The following is an 18,006-nucleotide window of genomic DNA, read 5'->3' on the forward strand; positions in this document are numbered from 1 at the left end:
GCTTCCGGAGCATTCAGAGGATCAGACACTTCCCCCTGCATGGAAAGCTCAGCATACGGAAGCCAAGCAGGGGCTCCTGGGGGAGGGCCCAGGGGAAGGGGCGTCCCACCTTTCTGCCCATCTGCTGGGGGCAGCCCCCAGCACGGTGCGCCTGCAGGCATGCTTGGGGGCCGCAGCGACCCAGGTAGGTGAAAAGTGCCTGGAAATGACCCGCGTGATAGCTTAATCCACACTCGGCAACCAGGGGAGAACGGCCGCCATCCGTCAATGCCTGCTGGGCGCGGGGTGCGTGCCCGGCGTTAGCTGTCCTTCTCACCACAGGCCGGTGATGAAGGCTGAGGGGAGCCATCTCTCACTTCCTCATCAGGAGACGGAAGCCCCAGGAGGCAACCCCCCGTCCAGACACACGGCCCGTTAGTGGCAGAGACAGAACTGGAAGCCGGGGTGGGGCGGGGGGGGTGGTGGCTGCGTGATGCTCAGTTGCCCCTGCGGGGACACCGGGACGCAGAGGGCAGCGGCCCGGGAGTGCAAGGGGCATCTGGACCCGGCAGGCCGAGGCCCGCGAGCCTCTGCACCTGACTCCCTGCTGTCCTGGGTACCGCGGTGTGGCCAGGGAGTAGGAGGGGGTCTCGCGCAGCCGCTGGGACGGGTGCGGGGGGGTGGGGGGTGGGGAAGGCTCTGAAGACCCCACGCCAGCAAATCAAACTGCAGTTAACACAAGCCTCACAGCAGTGAGGTGTGAGTTTGTCCTGTGACGTCTGCTGGGCTTGCAACAGAGAACTCCCCTCCAGTTCCCGGACTCCTCAGGGGCAGCCCGGGGTCTGTGCTCAGGCTCGGCTGCAGGCGCCTCCCTCCCCCAGGGCAGAAGCACAGAGCCAGGATGGCGCTCTCCCCCGCCGGGGGACGCAAGCGTGCATCTGAGTCAGAGGGCCTTCCAGAACTTTCACACGAAGCCAAGACCAGGACCAGGACGTGCTGGGGAGGTCACGAGCATTCTCTCCTGCCACACAACCTCCCCAGGATGAAATGACACAGCAAGCAGCACTTGTGGGCGGGATTGGGGCCAGAAGCTAAAGGGGGTCCAGGTGATTGCATTAGACTCTGAGGCCGAGGAGCAGACATCTTCTAACCGGTCACTACGTTTCCCACACTGTTGCCGCAGACGCCTGGATGTGTGTGGCACCTGCGCTTCCGTCTCCGGGTGCCCGGCTGGGGCGGCATCCCTGGGCTCGGCTCAGGGGGAGGGGCGCTCTCTAGTTTGGGAGGAGAACACTTCCCGGAAGGAGGTGGGCCAGGAATGCCCACTTCCCCGGAAGACCTGCCGTGCACTCAGGGGCCGGGAGGGAGGCCGGCGCAGGCCTGGTCCTGGGGCCACTGCCTAGAGGAGGCAGCCCACGGTGGACCCTGGACCCCCCTGCCGCCAACGCTCTCTGCCTCCTGGGGGACCGGGTGGCATTTAAGCACAAACACTCGTGAAAACCAGCTCCTTGTGTGCGGCTTGTGAGGCAAAGTTGTGCCGAAGTTCTCGTGACTAAACGCTGCTCCTCACCGCCCCCCGCTCTCGGGCCCGGGCCAGCTCGGTGGGCACGTCGCAGACGCCGCCGTCAGCGCCCGGTCGCGGGGGTCACGACCTCTCCTCTGCCCGCCCGACTCCACTATTAAAGCCATGCTTCAAACTGCCGTGTTGTTTTTAATTTTTAATCTGTGCCAGGATAAAACAGGATTTGACCAAGCTCCCAGCTCCCGCGCTGCATGGACGTAGCAATTTTATGGATCAGAGTTTTGTTTATATTTGCCTAAAGCCCAGAGGAGGAAAGAAATCAAATCCACAGATCAGCATGTATTTGAAAGAGACGTTTTAGGACTCGGGGAACGTTTTTGTCACTCATTTTCTTAGGAACAGCACCCAGTGGGCCCGGGGAGGCCCTCGCGGCAGGAGCGGCTGGAGGGGAGAGCCAGAGAGCCGTCTGGGCGTGCACTTGGCAGACAAAACAGAAAGAAAAAAAATCCAGCCTCATAGTTTATTTGTAGGAAGAGCACGTTGACAGAAACAATTTCTGTTTTGGAAAATAAACGTATGGCTGCATTCTGGGAGCAGGGGCAATATCGTAACGGGTGATGGGAGGGGACTCGCGACTCTCGAGACACATGGTCAAGGGACACCTTAAAACGCCAAACAGAACGTTACCTTGTAACTCTGTCTGCCAGGAGACACGTCTGAGCACATCCAGCCATCCACAAAGTCACGAGACACGAGACTTACCCGGAGCACGATCCATGCACCAGCCCATGAGACAGAAAACCACCATGTTTGTCCAAAGGATGGCTCAGAGCTCATCAACTGCACTTGTGGACGAACTTCCAGGAAGCAGAGTCTGCCCGTGTCCTTCCTTTCTTCTCTCTCGAATCCAGTACTGTGTCCGGATCAAGGAGACGGCCCCCACGCACCCGGGAGCCTTCCACACGGCGGCCGTGTCGCGTGGAGCCGACACGGGGTGAATCGGTGGGGAACATGCTTGCAGAGGTGGCAGGCAGTGCCCGCAGCACAAGCTGTGGGGTGGGGGGCTCAGCGGGACGTGTGTGGAGCCGCCCCGCTCTGCAGCAGGGACGCGCCAGACCCCTTCACCGGGACCGCCCAGGCCCCCTCGTCCCTGCTCCCCGCGAGTGCCCGCCGCAGCGTCGAGCCTGGGATGGGTGATGCGAGTCACGGTCCCCATGTAGGTAAGCTAGAAACCCCCCACGCCCCCACGGCCAGTCCCTCTGGGGCTTCCCTCTGAGGCGCACGGTTCCCGTCCCCGCAGGGGCAGGAGAATTTTTGCGGCTTTGCTGGTCACGGATCTCCTTCCATTAGCGGGATCTCTGTGAAAGGAGAGACGGTTACTAGTCTGCCGCAAGGACTGGCGGTTAAAAGCTTTATTAAAACATCTGTAATTCCTGGTGTCAGAAGAAACTGTTAAGTTCCACGTATCCGTTAATAATCACGGAAACTACTCCTCTGTATGCCGTCTCTTTGTTGAAAAACCTTCCACCAGCTCATGAAAAATAAAACATTAAGACTTTAACCATGTGCCCTTAGGGGTCAAGCCAGAAGGGCAGGATTCAGGGACACAGCGGCAGCGGGCGTGCGGGAAGGAGGCCAGGCTCTGGGCCGCTGTGGCCACGGCCTGGGCTGGCCTCCCACGTGCACGGGGCTCTGTGAGCCTCCCCGGGGAGACACCCTGGTCTCTCTACCATGAGCTGCGATTGCCAGGCACGCATGCCTGTTAACTTCACGCCTGCTGGGAGCGCCCGCGTGCACACGGCTTCTCCAGGGCCACCCTATACCGTGTGCACCCGTCGCCTGATCATGTGCACGGTGACCCTGTCTCTGAGTGCTTCCAGGGCCCCGTCTAAAGCAGGGATGGGGAAGGAAGCATCCTGGTTCCCATGGACACGACAAAACCAAGCGCGGGCCTCCACAGCCGGCATGTGCCTCCTGAAGTCTCAGCTATGGGCTCATCGAGGGGGACCTGACGGCCTCGTTTGAGGCCTCACACTCAGGGAGAGCGACAAGCGGTGGTTCAGGCCGCAGAAGAGGCCAGGCGTGGGGCAAACACTCACCGTCTGCGATGTCGATGCCCGGGCTGGTGGATGCCGCCTCTCCCGCCGTGCGGGCCCCCATGTCAGTGCTGTCGGGGATCGTGCCCCCCGGACACACGGAAGGCGAATACAGACTCTGGAGCAGCTCGGAAGAGCCTGAGCCGCTGTCACAGGGTTCTGACCCCCCGGGGCCTGTGTCCGTGTCCCCTGAGCCGGGGTACGCTGGGGGGCTCTGGTCGTCCACGGGCAAGCGGCAGCCCTGGCCCATGGAGGCCAGGTACCCGGGGCCTGACGCCCTCATGCCTCCGCTCACAGCCTCGTCGTAGGACGGAAGCATGACAGGCACGCCGTCCACCACCACGAAGTCCGGGTCACTGCAGGAGCTCTGCGGAGGCCCCCTGTGCGAAGGAAAGCAGCACCCACAGATCAGACAGCAGGTCCCTGCGGACTGAGGCCACCAGTGACCCTGTGCCCCTGACGGCTGAGGAGCCTGCGGGAGGACCAGCCTCCTTCCCAGGCCCCCTGCGGCCCATGGCGCTCTGCCCGCACTGCGCTCCGCCCGCAGCGTCCTCCTCTGTCTTGGGCCCCCACGCCCCCCTCGGGCTTCCTTCTCCCCATCTCTGGCCTCTGTGCACTGGGCCCCCGCAGGGCCCCTTGCGGAGCCTGCTGGGAATGGAAGACACCTCAGACCAACAGGAACCCAGGACCCCACGTGCCACCAGGGAAAGGGGACCCTGTGCTGCCTATGCCGCTTCGTTCTCGGAGTTTTAGTCAAGGCAGAAAACGGGAAGAAAGGAAAGTTCCAAGCCGTGTCTCACCACCTGACCCGTTACATGGGCCCCGCTCCACCCCCCAACCCAGCAGCCACCTGAACCTGAGCCACGTGGGGCCACCAGGAGGGGCCGTGGTCCGTGTGGGGGGTCCCCGACGCGGCACCGGCTGCTGGCCTCGCCCCTGCACGCCCCATCACCCCGCAGGCCCTGTCTGACCACCTCTCTGCTCCTGACCCCCACGGGGCCCCAGTGGCTGCGAGCGGCCAGTGGACTGGCTCCTCTGAGGGCCCCCGGGGCTGAGTGACGCAGCCCCGAGTAAACCGTCCGGGACAGAAGACAGCCCGGCCGGCGGGCAGACTCTCGTGGTGGCAGCAGGGCTCCAAAGCCCAAGGAAGTGCCATGCCAGGATGCAGCGTTGGGGGAGGGCAGCGCCAGGCCCAAGTCTGCGGATGTTTGGGGCGCGTTCCAGAGAGCGAGGAGCAAGGCCCACTCCCCGGGAGGCAGGGCAGGGATGAAGGGCGAGCTCGCCGTGAACCTTCAAGAGGCTGCTCGCTCTCGTTCGGGTGCCCTGGACAAGCCAGCCCCCTTCCTCCCGGGCCTCGCCCTGTCCACGGCACCCCCACAGTGCTCAGCCCCCATGTGCGCTCATCGCGTGGTTCTCCAGGGTCCACACACGTGCGGCCCGAGGAAGAGTCCATCCTGGGCTTGCCCCAAACAACGCAGTCTTCTATCTGGACAGCTGAGCGGCTTTTTGGCTGCTCTGGCCGTTTCCAAGCACCCCCATGTGCCATAAACCATGACGTGTGGGTGAGGCCCCTCTGTGACCCCTGGGCCTTTTCAGACGCTGTAATTGCTCACGATGGAACACAGTATGTGGTTACTAAGCTGTGCTGTTGAGGACAGAGACAGCAAGACAGAAGCTCCTGGCATCTCTGCAGGGGCTTGGCTGTGGCACTTCGCAGGCTGGGCTGGGAGAGGGGGCACCTGCGGGGTCGGGACCCCTGTGGTCGGGCAGGTGCATGGCTCAGCGGCTCAGCGGCTCAGCAGCAGAAGGCCAGAGCGGGGCGTGAGGTCCAGGGCAGAGGCGGGCAGGTGCCATCCCTCCCTCCTCACCCGGCCGGGACTGTGAGGGACGCGGGATTTTCCAGAAGCCTCCTCCTCCACCATCAGCACCCCCTTTGCAGGGGGGCACACACAGCTCTGGGGGTGGGCTGTCCCCGTGGGCAGACAAATGTCTTTTCTGGAAGTGTAAGGTCCCCGAGGGGAGGCCAGCACAGGGGCCCGAGGACGCTCAGGACTCCGTGGAGCGAGGTGGCTAAAGGCGGCTGGCGTTGGGGAGGCTGGCCAGCGCCCTGCCCTCTGCCTCGGATGGCCGCATGCTCGTCACCCGGCTCTCCCAGCAACACCTCCTCCTGGGAACGTGGCTGCCAGCAGCCGCGATGATGGCTGTTGTCGCCGAGGAGCTGGCCTACCTGCTTCCGGACAAGCTCCTCTTCTGTGATGACCGAGGGGAGGACGGAGGCATCGGCCCGAGCCTCTGCGCACGGGCAGGGGAGGGCGAGTGGGTCCTGTCCCCTACCCCACGCCTCCTCCAGAACCCCATCTTCTTCCAGAGACTTACAGGCACACCGTTCTTGAACCTCTGTTGTGTCACACACCTTTGCCGCATCTCCTAATTCCGTGAATTTCTTATCCTCCCTGTGGGCCGTGGGCCGTGTGCGCAGGATGGGAAAGGGGTCCTGGGGGTCCTGCCTGGCAGCAACCCCAACTCTGCGCGCCCCTTCTCCACACCCCACGGCGCCTGGGGCTCACGTGGAGGTGGGGGAGAGGGTGGGGAGCCCTGTCCAGCCTGCGCTCTGACCCCAGATGCCCCTCCGCACCCCAGGAGCCTGACCTTTGACCCTCTGCTCTCACCACCCACCTTCAGAGGTGCTGAACCCCAGCACTTACCTGGGGGGAAAGTGGGCCTTGAACTTGGTCTGGAACATCCTGGCCAGGATGACGAGCACCAGCACCAGCAACACGCTGGTCGCCGTGAACGCCACGATCTTCCATGTGGTCAGGAGGGTCTCGTGGCTGCTGGGCCACGTTTGCTCTGCCAGGGAGAGAACAGAGCGGCGCGTGAGGCTTCCGGACTGGGATGGCCCTGTGTCCATTTGTGGGTGATCTGGGAAACAGCATGCTTATCACGTGCGTCTGGGGGCTCCCCGCATCCGGACCCCACCCCCTGCGCTCTGCCCGCAGCATGGCCTCTGCAAGCCACCCACAGGAGCATGCTCCCCACGGGGCTGAGAGCCCGGTGCCCAGCTGGGAGCACTCCTGCTTCTCTGGCAGGGGGAACGGGGGCCCGAATGGGGGTCCGTCTCCCCGGGGAAGCTGTGTTTGCAGCACACCTGGGCCGGGGGGCGGCAGGCCAGGGGGAGGGGGTCCTGGGCTTGTGGGCTGAGTAGAAGAGAGGGACAGAGGAGTAGAGGGGCGAGCCTCCCCACCGCCTCTAGCTGTCAGCACACCTACAGGAGGGGCAGCCGACAGTGAGCCTTCCAGAACGGTTCCCATCCCTGGGGCCCAGGCCGCCCTGTCTGCCCCCCGCCGTCCTCCCTTGCTGCTGCCACCTCCACAGGCATCCTGTTCTGGCTCCCGTTGCCGTTCATCGGCCTCCAGAGGCCCTGGGTCACCAGGAGCTGCCCCCGGGTCACCAGGTGCTGCCCCCGGGTCACCAGGTGCTGCCCCCACATACGGGGGCCGGGGACTACGTCTTTCGTGATTGTCAGTACTCTGGCAGGAAAGGCCGGGGCGAGCGGGCAGGGCTGGGCATGCGGGAGACAGAGGGTGGCTGGGTGCTGGTGCCCTGGTCTGCGCCCCGTGCTCACCACCCGGGCTCCTTAGGTCAGCGGTAAGGCTGGTCTGCTAGTCACTTGTTATGAACTGAGAGGCACTGACGTTTGCAAGTGGCCTGGGCCTTCCTACATGAGAACAGGTGTTCTGTGTGATGACACCCTCTGGGTTCTGACATGTGTCCTCACAAGAGAATGGCTGGGTTTGGGCCACACGCGTGGGCTGAGGTCCCTGTCTGTGGGCGGGACAGGGCTGGGGGCAGACAGAGCGGACCCTCCTTCCCCAGGGACGGGAACTCACAAAGATGAGTCTCTGCGCCGTGTCCCTGACCCTTGCGTGGTGGGGGGGGACACGGCCGGTGGCCACCGTGTGCGGCGTGGCCCGGGCCGTGCGCGCTCACCTGACTGGATGCAGTAGACTTGGTAGGAGGGAAACCACTCCCCGTACTGGCATGTGATGTACTTGTAATCACTGGTGAGGCTGTAGCCGGGGTCGCAGTAAAACTCCACCACGGTCCCGTGGTTGTAGTGCTCACAAGGCCGCGGGTGGCACACGAAGTCACCGTGACTCACGGTCGGAGGCAGCGGACACACTGAGGCGGCGGGGAGAGCTGTGTCAGCCCCATGTGCCCACCGTCGGGCCGTCAGGACACAGGTCCGGCGGGAAGGGGCGTCTGCATGTGCACCACCAGACCCGTGACCTGTCCCCGCGGGGTCACCCGGGAGCCCACTGAACATGCCGAGCCCCCGCAGCCGCCGCCCAGCGCTGTCGACCGCCTGGTAAAGCAGAGGTTGGTCTCACGCGGTAGGGAGTGCGCCCGTTTCACGAAGAGTGTTAAGCGACTGTGTTAATGGCACGCGCCGTTCTCTGCCCGACCACCAGGTCGGTACCGTTAGGCTATTCGTGGATGAAGCCCTTACTACGGGGCCTGCCGGCCCACGCCTGTTTGTGCGCTATGGCAGCCATCTGGGGCTGTCTGCACCCTGGGTGTCCTCATCCCGATCCCCATGTGCCCTGCGGGGGCTCGACCCAATCCTGCCAGCTGCGTGTGGACCCCGGGCAGGATGCTGATGGGGGAGCAGGCATCGTGCGGGAGGAGCCTGGATCGGGGCTCGGTTCGGCCCCCGCGCATGTGTGACCTCCCGTGGGTCACGTAGCCTCTCCCGGCCTTGATGTTCTTCCCCGTACAATGGAAGCCTATTCTACCCTCCACGATTTATGGTTTTTCTGGCTCTTCTAGTCTTCGATTTTAGGGGAAGGAAAACGTTTTCGGTTTCCCCTCAGGACTCAGAACGGCCAATCTGCTTAAACGTCCCCAGGAGACAAAGCACAGACTACCACGGCCTGCTTCACGTCCACACCTGCGGAAGCCCCCGGCCCGGCCAGTGGGAGCCCCCACATGCAGGCCGCTTGCGCAGGGAGGCCCTGGGGCCCGCTAGCAGTTGGACCCCCGCGCACAGAGCCATCTGGAGGTGTGGGGTGAGAGGCCTCTACAGACCCTCTTCCAACCCCGCAGAGAACAGGCAGCGAGGTCTTGTGGGCTCTTTGCAGAGATGGGGAAGCAGAAGCTCATGTCCCCGGTCTGAGCTCTGGCCCAACGCCGGGCCAACCGAGCGACCCCCAACAAGCTGCTTCTCACCGGTGAACCTCAGTGCCCTCACCTATGAAACAGGAGAGTCTGGGGGCTGTTCTGACATCATGGAAGTGGGCAGCCAGGGACAGCCAGGCCCCAGGAGCCAGAGGGATGCCTGCGCAGGGACTGCTTATGTGCTGGTGGAGAAGCAGCAGCAGCACGCAGCGGCCCTGCTGCTAAGCTGGGACCGGGCAGGTGTGTCCTGCAGGGGCCGGAGCCCGGGGAGACTCCGATACCACCTGCGATGCCCCAGGGCCCGACTTCCCTGCCTGCCCAGCCTGCAGGATCCATCTAGACTGGGGGAGGCGGGGAGCCAGCTGATCAGGGGCCTGGGAGAGGCGGCCTGCCGGGCAGTGCCGGTCGCAGCTGGGGCCTGAGGTTGCAGGCCTGGCGTGCCCCATGAATGTGGCGTCAGGTGCAAGCAGGCAGGGTCAGGAACAGAGCCCCGACTTCGAGGCTGAGGGGTGGTCGCCGCCTTCCCAGAGCCACCCAAGGGGTCCCATCCCCAGTGCACGGCCGGTTCCACACGCTGGGGCTCTGGTCAGACACACCACCTCCAGGATGCCCTGAAGCGTCCCTGGTGGGTGAGCGAGGTGGCCGGCGAGGAGGAGGGAGAGGGTGAGGCACCAGCCAGTCTGGGGATGCCGGCAGAAGTGTGGCAGGTAAGGAGCTGGTGGGGCTCTGGGAAGCGCCTTCCCGGCTGCACGATCCCCTGCGCCCCAGAGGGATAGGCCCGGTGGGGAGCATCCACATCTGCGGTGAGGCCAGCCTGGCCGTGACCTCTGCCCAGGTAGCCCCTCCACAGCCCAGAGCCCCCACAACGCTGTGCCCGGGGGAGGCCCTTTCTGTGGTCAGGGGCACATGGGGCCGTGGGACTCTCTCCCAGCAGGCACTCTGAGCAAGTCCTGGAGCTACTCGGGTCCAAAACTACCAGAATGTTTCCAAGGCCCAGAGAGCCATGGTCTTGGCAGCACTCCCTGGCCTTGGCCTCAAGGACAAAGGACCATCCGCGTCACTGCATTAACTCCGAGGCTCAGGGTCCCACGACGTGCTACAGAACGACGAGGCTGGACTGATGAACCATCCAGCAGGGAAACCGAGGCAGTGGGGCACAAAGGGGCACGGGCTGCAGACGTCCCCAGATTTACGTGCAAATTGCAGCTCTGAGCTGATGAGCTCTAGTGTGCTGGGCGGCGCGTTTGAGTTCTTGGGGTTTTAGCTTCGCCATCCGTGTAATGAGGGAACGATTCCTAACTCCTTGGGTGCCTGTAAGGATTGGGAGCAGCCCAGCTGGGCACCTCCAGGCCCTGATGCAGCCAGGACCCCCCACCCCACGCATGCAGTCTGATACGTGTCACAGCCACGTCTGCCCCGAGGCCACATGAACACCCCTCCCTGCAGAGGCTTCAGTCCCGAGGCTGGCAGCCGCCACCTGGTGCAGATGCACGCGCTGCCGAGAGGAAACACCTACCTTCACACCTTGCAGTGTCTGATGACCGTGCCTGAACGACCATCAGTTTTGTGGCAAGGGAACCCCCCCCCGCCGTGTCCTGTCAGAAGCCAGGACAGACGACGGAAGCATTAATTATAACCTAGTGAACTGCGGGCCCCTCCTCTCTGTCCTCCTCCGAAAGGCAGATGCATCTTTAGGTGGAAACCGTGATTTCTCACCTCTCGTCCTGGTTTGCTTTGTCGGCACGTGGTGTCCGCTCCGGCCCAGAGACGGGACCGATCACACCACACAGCCCACACGCCAGACCTTCTGAACGAAGGGCCTTTTCACACTTTTGTCTTGACTGTAGTCTTTCACTCATTTTTTTTTTAAAGATTTTATTTGAGAGAGAGAATGAGAGAAAGAGAGAGAGCATATGAGAGGGGGGAGGGTCAGAGGGAGAAGCAGACTCTCCGCTGAGCAGGGAGCCCAATGCAGGACTCGATCCCGGGACTTCAGGACCATGACCTGAGCTGAAGGCAGTCACTCAACCAACTGAGCCGCCCAGACGCCCTCACTCATTTCTTAATTCATTTGTTTAACACAACATTTTTGGATAACCACTGAAACTAGACCCTACGTTGGTCCCTACCCTCCTGGGGCTTACCGAAGACAGAGTAAGTAACCAAGGGACTATTTCTGTGGCCAGGCGAGGCTCTCCATCCACTGAACAAAACATTCCAGCCTCACACACTCACCTGCGGGGGTTCAGTAACCAGGGTGGGAAGACTCCGACATGCAGCCCGGGCCAGCTTCCTTCCCTGAGGGGTGGGCCAGGGAGCCGCGGCCATGCACGCAGAGAAACAGAGAATCCACAGTGCTCGGGCCCCATGAGGAGGCAGCCCCGAGGGACACACGCCAGGGGGTGAACGGGGCCAGGGATGAGAAGGAGGAACAGGAAGGAGAGGCTGTGGGTGGACCGAGCCGCCAGGGGGGCAGGTCCACGTGGTCCCAGGCCCTCGTGTGGATGCTGCAAAAACCCTGCAGTGCTCACATTTGCGGGTCGCCCTGCTCGGGCTGAGGGCACCCAGACAGCAAGTAAAGCATCACTTCTGCTGTGTCTGAGGGCATCTCTGGGAGAGATTCACATCTGAATCATGGACTGAGGAGATGGCCCTTCCCAGTGTGGGGGCATCATCATCGTGTGAGGACCCGACAGAGCAGAAGGGCATAGGGGGTGAACTTGCTCTGCACAGCTGCGTCCTCGGACGCTGGTGCCGCTGGTGCTCAGGCCTCCAGACTCGGGCGGAATCACACTGTTGGCTCGCAGACAGCACATCGGCGGGTCCTGGGGAGTCCCGGCCTCCTCGATCTCACACGTGCACGCAGTAGGTGTATATGCACTGTGATCACGGACATATACACGGTATGTGCATGTGCACATATGTGCGTGTACAGTACATACATCTGTACTGTGGTTACATATACGGTACGAACATACACACTGGAGTCATGTACACACAGGATACACACACACGCTGGGACCGAATATGCGTACACGGGAGGCATATACACACCGACGGTATCCGTATACACCGTGCATACGTGCGAGTGCTGTGTACGTACAGTATGCACTTACACCGTGAACCCACATATCACATGGTGAACACAATCACAGGTACACACGCAGGAGCGCATGCACGCACACCGCTGCCTCTGCTTCTCTCTGGAACCGACGCCACAGCTCCCCCACCTGAGCTCCAACCCCACCCTGACTCCACAGGTCAGAGTCCTGCAAACGGAGGTCGGAAACCGCCTGGGCCTCGCTGGAGACTCAGCTCTTGTCTCCCCCGTTACCCCCAGAGCCCCAGGCCCCGAAGCCCCTGCCCCAGGGCTGTCGGAGAGCCGGAGACACCGCCCGCCCATCAGCAAGGCCCTAGATGGCTTCACGGCACCATGGCAGAGCGCAGGGGGGAGGCGCGGACGGCGCGGGGTGCCTGGGCGAGAGCAGTTCAGGGATGGTTCGTCTGCAGGCCCAAAGGCCAACGCCGGCACTCCAACCGTGTGCTTCTAGTCCACAACATGAGGGACCAGATGTAGCAATCTGACTTCCAAGGTGACCTTGGTGCAACATCCAAGACTGTTTTCCATTTCTACCTATTGAAATACAATCTTAATACTGTTGTATGTAATCGTCTAAAGTGGGATTCATATTAGGTCTTTGACTTTATTTTTTCTATAATCCACTTTTATCCAATGTTTTACAGTTATCGGTCTATAACATGTTAGAAAACAGAAACCAAACCGCTGGTTCTCTCGGTGCTGGCAGATGAGAGGCTTGGGCACAAGGAATACATGATGCCCATGGAGCAGCAAGGAGCTGGTCACGGGCTGTGCACAGGGCCAGGCACACAGGAGGGCCAGTGGGAGGCAGGGAGAGTGGCAGGGACGGGCCCCGGGTCCAGAGAGGGGGTGGAGGGGCTGCCGGGGAGGAAGCCCAGGGTCTAGCCTGTGTGTGCTGGACGCTGGGGGAGCAGGGACAGACACTGCTCAGGGACGGCCAGCGCTAACATGAGACAGTCTGCCGGGAGCAGGGACAGCAACGGTGAAGCCGTCATGTGGCTCAGGCCACAGCCAGGAGAGGAAGGAGGTGGCCTGGCCCAGGACAGAGGCAGTGACCGTGAGGAGCACAGGATGGGACAGACTTCAGTCTGTTCCCAAAACAGGACTGGTGAGGGTTGGAGTCTGGGGTCGAGGGTGTCTCCCAGATTTCTGACATTGGCGCCTGACAGATGGTGGAGCTCCTCGCCAGGACGGGTTGTCCTGCTGGGTTTGCTCATCAGTAGGAAGTATGGCACCAAGGTCTGGCTTTGCATGGGCCCGTCTGAGCTAAGGGAGCTCTCCACCCGGGATGGGGCAGCCATGGAGAGCGTCTGCAGCTCGCCTGGAACTCAGGGCTCAGGAGCACAGAGATCAAACCCCAGGGTGGGCGAACTCCCCTGGTGGGGGGGTCCCAGTCAAAACGCTGGAATCGGCCGGAGGCACAAGAGTGGCCGAGGGCCCTGTCACCGGGGCCAAGGGTGGAGAGCGTTTGGGGAGCAGGGTGGCTCCTAGCAAGTGAGAAAGCTGGGAGAAGGGTAACACCTGACTTGGCCACACGGAGTCCCTGGGACCTCAGCAGAGGGATGCCATTTAGGAATGAGCTGAGGAGGAGACGGGTGGGTGCGGACGGTGGTCAGAGGTCTGCAGAGCCCACGGAGACGCCCCTGACACCGGGGCTCTGAGCACAAGGACTAGACGGGGGCAGGGCAGGTGGAAGGAAGCCCCCGAGGGGGCAGACTGGCTCTCACGGGGGGACACGGGGATGGGGTGGGGATGCAACAGAGCTGTGGGTAGGCTGGTGGCCACAGGCGAGTCCCTACGGAGGACTGAGGGAGGCCACCTGCGGGGGAGACCTGGCCTGACCATCTGGTCACTCGTCTCAGGCCTCAGCCGCTGACCTCTCTCCAGCCAACAGGAGAACAAGTTCGTAGAGTCTGTGCCTCGCGAACACAGAACGTACCGTGGGGGCAGAAGCACATGGGGCACCACCCTCGGTAGCCGCTGTTTCGGGAACACCCTGAGCCGCGAGCCCAGGTGTGCTGACCAGTGCTTCAGGGCTCGTCCTGTGGGAGGGAAGGGCCATCCCTCAGTCTGCGCGCCCAGACCGCCTGCCTGTGGTGCTGGTGCTGGGGGGCTGCTCACCACCCCACGGTCGTGCCAGCTGACATGACAAATGCTACATCCAGGCTGAGCCACGAAACACGCCGAGCCTCAGGCTGACCACAGCAGAGACGACCCTGGGGATCCCGGGGGCCACACCCTGAAGACAGCTGAGCCCAAGTGACTGGCCGGCCCACGTGCACAAACACCAGTGCGTGAAGATCCACTTCTATTCCGGTGGAGCCACGGAACATCTCTGGGGACGCGCTCACATCCGTGGCCTACCACGTTCTCCCCGGGGCAGAACAGTGCCGTGCACCCGCCCAGCTGCTCCTGCCGCCCCCCATCCATCCACGCTGCATCTGAACCGTGTCTCAGTGATGCACGTCAGCGGGTCCTCAACCTGGTTGCACGTGGTGTCACTGGGGAGTGAGGTCTGGCGGGTCTGGGCCGGGTCCTGGGCTCGGCCAGGGCCTCAGGGCCCCAGGTGGGTCTAACAGGTGGCCCGATTTGAGGGCACAGGCTCCGCGGCTTCATCAGACACTAAGACACCCCCTCCACCCCACAGCTGGCTCACGGCAGTGTGAGAACGAGTGGGTTCACGGTGGGTCTGCAGCTTCCCCCAGACCCATGCTTTCCGACTGCAGTCCACAGACCTGACCGGCAGCTTGTGGCTCAGCCGGGAGCCTGGAGAAACGCTGCAGCTCAGCGCCATCCGGCAGGAGTCCCAGGCGAGTCGGACAGTCTTTTCCTGGGGGAAAGCTCTGCGGCGAGCTCGCTCTCTCTGCGCCAGGCTGGGGAGCGTGGGGACGCGGCAGGAAGCCGGCAGCTCTGAGGGGCCAGTGCCAATCATCCCGAGGCACTGAGCATATTGTCTGAGCAGTCCCCACGAGCCGGGGGCGCAGCCCTGCTCGCGACACACACAGCATCACCACACCCCTGCGGTCAACGGGCCGGCGGGCTTCCAGTAATGAAAACTGCCATGGCACCGGCTGCCCCCACCACTCTGCATTTGGGTAATGATGCCAGGAAGCCAGACCGAGCCCCTCCAGGCCCAAGTCCCAGGTGTTTCCAGGGTGACCCCTGGAACTTTGCTTTTCGCTCAGGGAAGGTCAGTAAACATCACGCAGCACATTATTGTCTCCACTCTGGTTCTGCTGTAACAACACGGAAGGCCAGTACACGTGTCCACCCAAGGAAGGAAATGGCGACGAGGCTGGGGTTCTGCTTTTCTCTGGGCTGCAGGGAGCCTGGCGTTTGCCTGCTCAGAGCCATGCTGACGGATCGGCTAAGATCAATACCGCACAGCAGCCCTGAGGGGGGCTCCCATCTGTTCCGCACCGTGGAGCCACCACGTCGGGGTCCCCGAACAACACATCACCTGGGAGAGGTAAGGACACCAGGTGCATGCGGCTGCTCGGCCTTGTCTGCGGGGAACGCTGGCGGCAGCTTTGGGTTCTGATGAGGCTGCTCTTCTCTCTTGGCAGCGACTGAGCGCCGACGGCCAAGTGGGCGCAGCCTCAGCCACCGCAGGGTAAGCAAAGCACGAGCCACCGTGTGTCAGCCTCCTCGCACCTGCGAACCTTTTCCAAAAGGGTTCCTGCTGGAATTGGGGCATCTTACTTTTCTGAAAGGGGAAGCAAGCAGAAGAGCAGGATGAAAAGGAGCGTGTCCCACAGGCGCAGAGCATGCGGAGCCGGCTGGCAAACCCTCCCACCGTCGACCCCGCCCGGGTCAGTGGGCCAGGGTGTTGTGGCCCTGTTCAAGCTCTTCCACCACCAAATTAACGTACTGAATTTTCTGAACTTGAAACTTCTCATTCCTGCTCCTCGGAAATCCTCGCAGACGAGAAATAGGTGCTTGGACGGTGAGTTCGCGAGTGTGGGAAGCGACAGGCACGCTTTGCGCCAAGCTGTGTGCTCACGCACCCTGGGCATGGCTCCACGTTACACGTGGAAAATAAACAGCCACGTCGTCTGCCAGCAAAGACGCTTCTAAGGTTTCCACAGTATGTCCCAGTGTTCCGAAAACAAACTGTGCCGTTCTGTGAAAAGTACTGAGCACTCCTGACATCAGAATCGATCTGGGAAGCGCTGGCTGAGACGCTGTGGGCGTGAGAGGAGATGGGGGCTGGCCATCAGCGAGCGGCCAGGAGAGAGCGGCCGGCAGCCCAGTCAGATGAGGAAGGACCCCTGAGCCTTGGACGGCCACGTGATGGGCAGCGAGATGAAATGCAAGCAGGATTTGCAACCACAACCCCGCAGACACCCCCCTGGGGTACGCCGACCTCACGGACCCTGAGGGCTGCATGCACACCGTCCAACCACTGTGCAGGGCGGGTTCCTCATGGCCTCACTTGCACAGATAAGGGAATCGAGACTCAGCAGGGTGAGGTCACTTGCCCAAGGTCACTCAGCAAATAAACAGCTGAGCTGGGATCTGACTGTAAGTGCGGTTACTCTGGAGCCTCGCTCTCTGCCGAGTCTCGCATGGGGTCTCGCATGTGCCCTAGGGAAGGGCATGCAGGCCACCCAAGGGCAGATGTCCCAGCAGCGATTTCTTCATCTGTTGGGCTGTGGGCTGTGTGCGGGCTGGTCAGAGGTCAAAAAGGGGGAGAGGAGGTGGGGGAGCCCCCTTGGCTCTAGGGGCCATGCGCTGGGCCCGAGGGGACGCTAGCCTGGGACAGGGCTGTGGACAGGGTCCAGAGGAGGCTGGCCAATGGGCTGGGGCTGCCTTGAAGAGAATCTTTCCAAACTGGAAGCAGGTAGAGTGGAGGCAGAGGGTGTCTGTTTCCCCCTAAGCCAAAGGGAAGCATGAGCTGCAGGTTGAATTGTGTCCCTAAAAAAGACACGCTGAAGTCCTAAGTCCAGGCACCTGTGAGTGTGACCTCATTTGGAAACTGGGTATGCCTTGGATGAAATCGGGTTACGGGGAGGTCCTCCTGCAGGAGGGGCAGCTTTCATTCCAGCGTGACCGGCGTCCCTGCCGCGGGGAAGATGCACGGAGAGGAGGCGGCCACCCAGCCACCAAGGCAGGGACTGCAGGCCTGGGAGGCCATGCTGGGAGCCAGACGAGGCAGGAGGGGTCCCACCCCGGGTCTCCGAGGGAACACAGCCCTGTGGACTCTTCTCAGATTTCCAGTCCCCAGAAGGACGAGGACATACGGTCCGCTGTGTGAGCCCCCCGTGAGGAACACAAGCCGTGCAGCCGAGGCCGAGCCCCTGGGGCCCTGGGGAAGCAGCTCGCCGGACCAGGAGGGTTTCCTGGCTCACATCAGGTCTTTCCAAAACAGCGGGACACCAAGATTTCCTCAAAGGGAGGTAACCAGCTGTGTGCCCTGCAGCGGCCACTGAGACAGGCCGCAGTGTGTGGGAGCAGGGCGACCAGGGAGACCAAGTCCCAGGCCTCCAGCCCTCCCTGGGTTGCGCCTGCAGAAACCAGGCTGGGGAGCACCGTGCTCTGGGGACAGGACAGAGTCACCCAGAGTCAACGCCAAGGGCCTGTGTCCTGAAAACGTCAGGCAGAGTGGAGTGAGGTCTCCTCGCACTCCTCAGCCATGGCGGGCTACAGAATTCGGGGCCATCGTGCTTCCCAGAAATTTACTTTTCTTCCCGAGTCAAAACGGTTTCCTTCGGGATAAGGTATTTGTGGTGTGAAAACACAGACGGGTGTTCACTTGAGATCGCCTGCGCTGGGGACTGGTTTAAAACCCTGATTCCAATATAACTGCCTTTGTTCAAAGTCCAGCTCTGCCCCCTTCTCCACACCTCTTCCCGTGTGAGGAAGCCAAGCGCCGGAAACCGCATTAGGATCTCCTCCATCAGGACACACTGGCCAGGATGTGAGCCACGGCCCCTGGGAGAAGAATGAGCTGTCACTTCCACAGAAGTCCAGGTGCAATTTAGAGTCAGGCACCATCTTTTTGCAAGAACAAAACCAGCAACAAGAAAAATTCCTCTTCCTGTACACAAAGAGGAAATGACTATGAACACAGGCTTTACGGTGACAGGCTCTACAGAAATGATGAATGATTCGAGACCCCGAGATACATG

At 62.1% G+C, this 18,006-nt stretch overlaps 1 protein-coding gene across 2 annotated transcripts in view; it reads right to left on the reverse strand.

Moving 5' to 3' along the window:
• Nucleotides 1-1,682: 1,682 nt before the first annotated feature.
• Nucleotides 1,683-18,006, reverse strand: part of SUSD4 (sushi domain containing 4) — an 83,849-nt gene continuing 67,525 nt past the window's right edge. For both annotated transcript variants that reach the window (XM_081824411.1, XM_081824409.1), the window contains 4 exons: nt 7,588-7,779; nt 6,303-6,447; nt 3,601-3,977; nt 1,683-2,859 (listed from right to left, as the gene is read on the reverse strand). In XM_081824411.1, the coding sequence (XP_081680537.1) occupies nt 2,831-2,859; nt 3,601-3,977; nt 6,303-6,447; nt 7,588-7,779 (743 nt within the window). In that variant the 3' untranslated portion in view covers nt 1,683-2,830. The remainder of the gene's footprint in view (nt 2,860-3,600; nt 3,978-6,302; nt 6,448-7,587; nt 7,780-18,006) is intronic.

The sequence above is a fragment of the Leptonychotes weddellii genome, chromosome 6 (assembly GCF_054177405.1).
Source record: "Leptonychotes weddellii isolate Sample4059 chromosome 6, ASM5417740v2, whole genome shotgun sequence".
Classification (NCBI taxonomy): domain Eukaryota; kingdom Metazoa; phylum Chordata; class Mammalia; order Carnivora; family Phocidae; genus Leptonychotes; species Leptonychotes weddellii.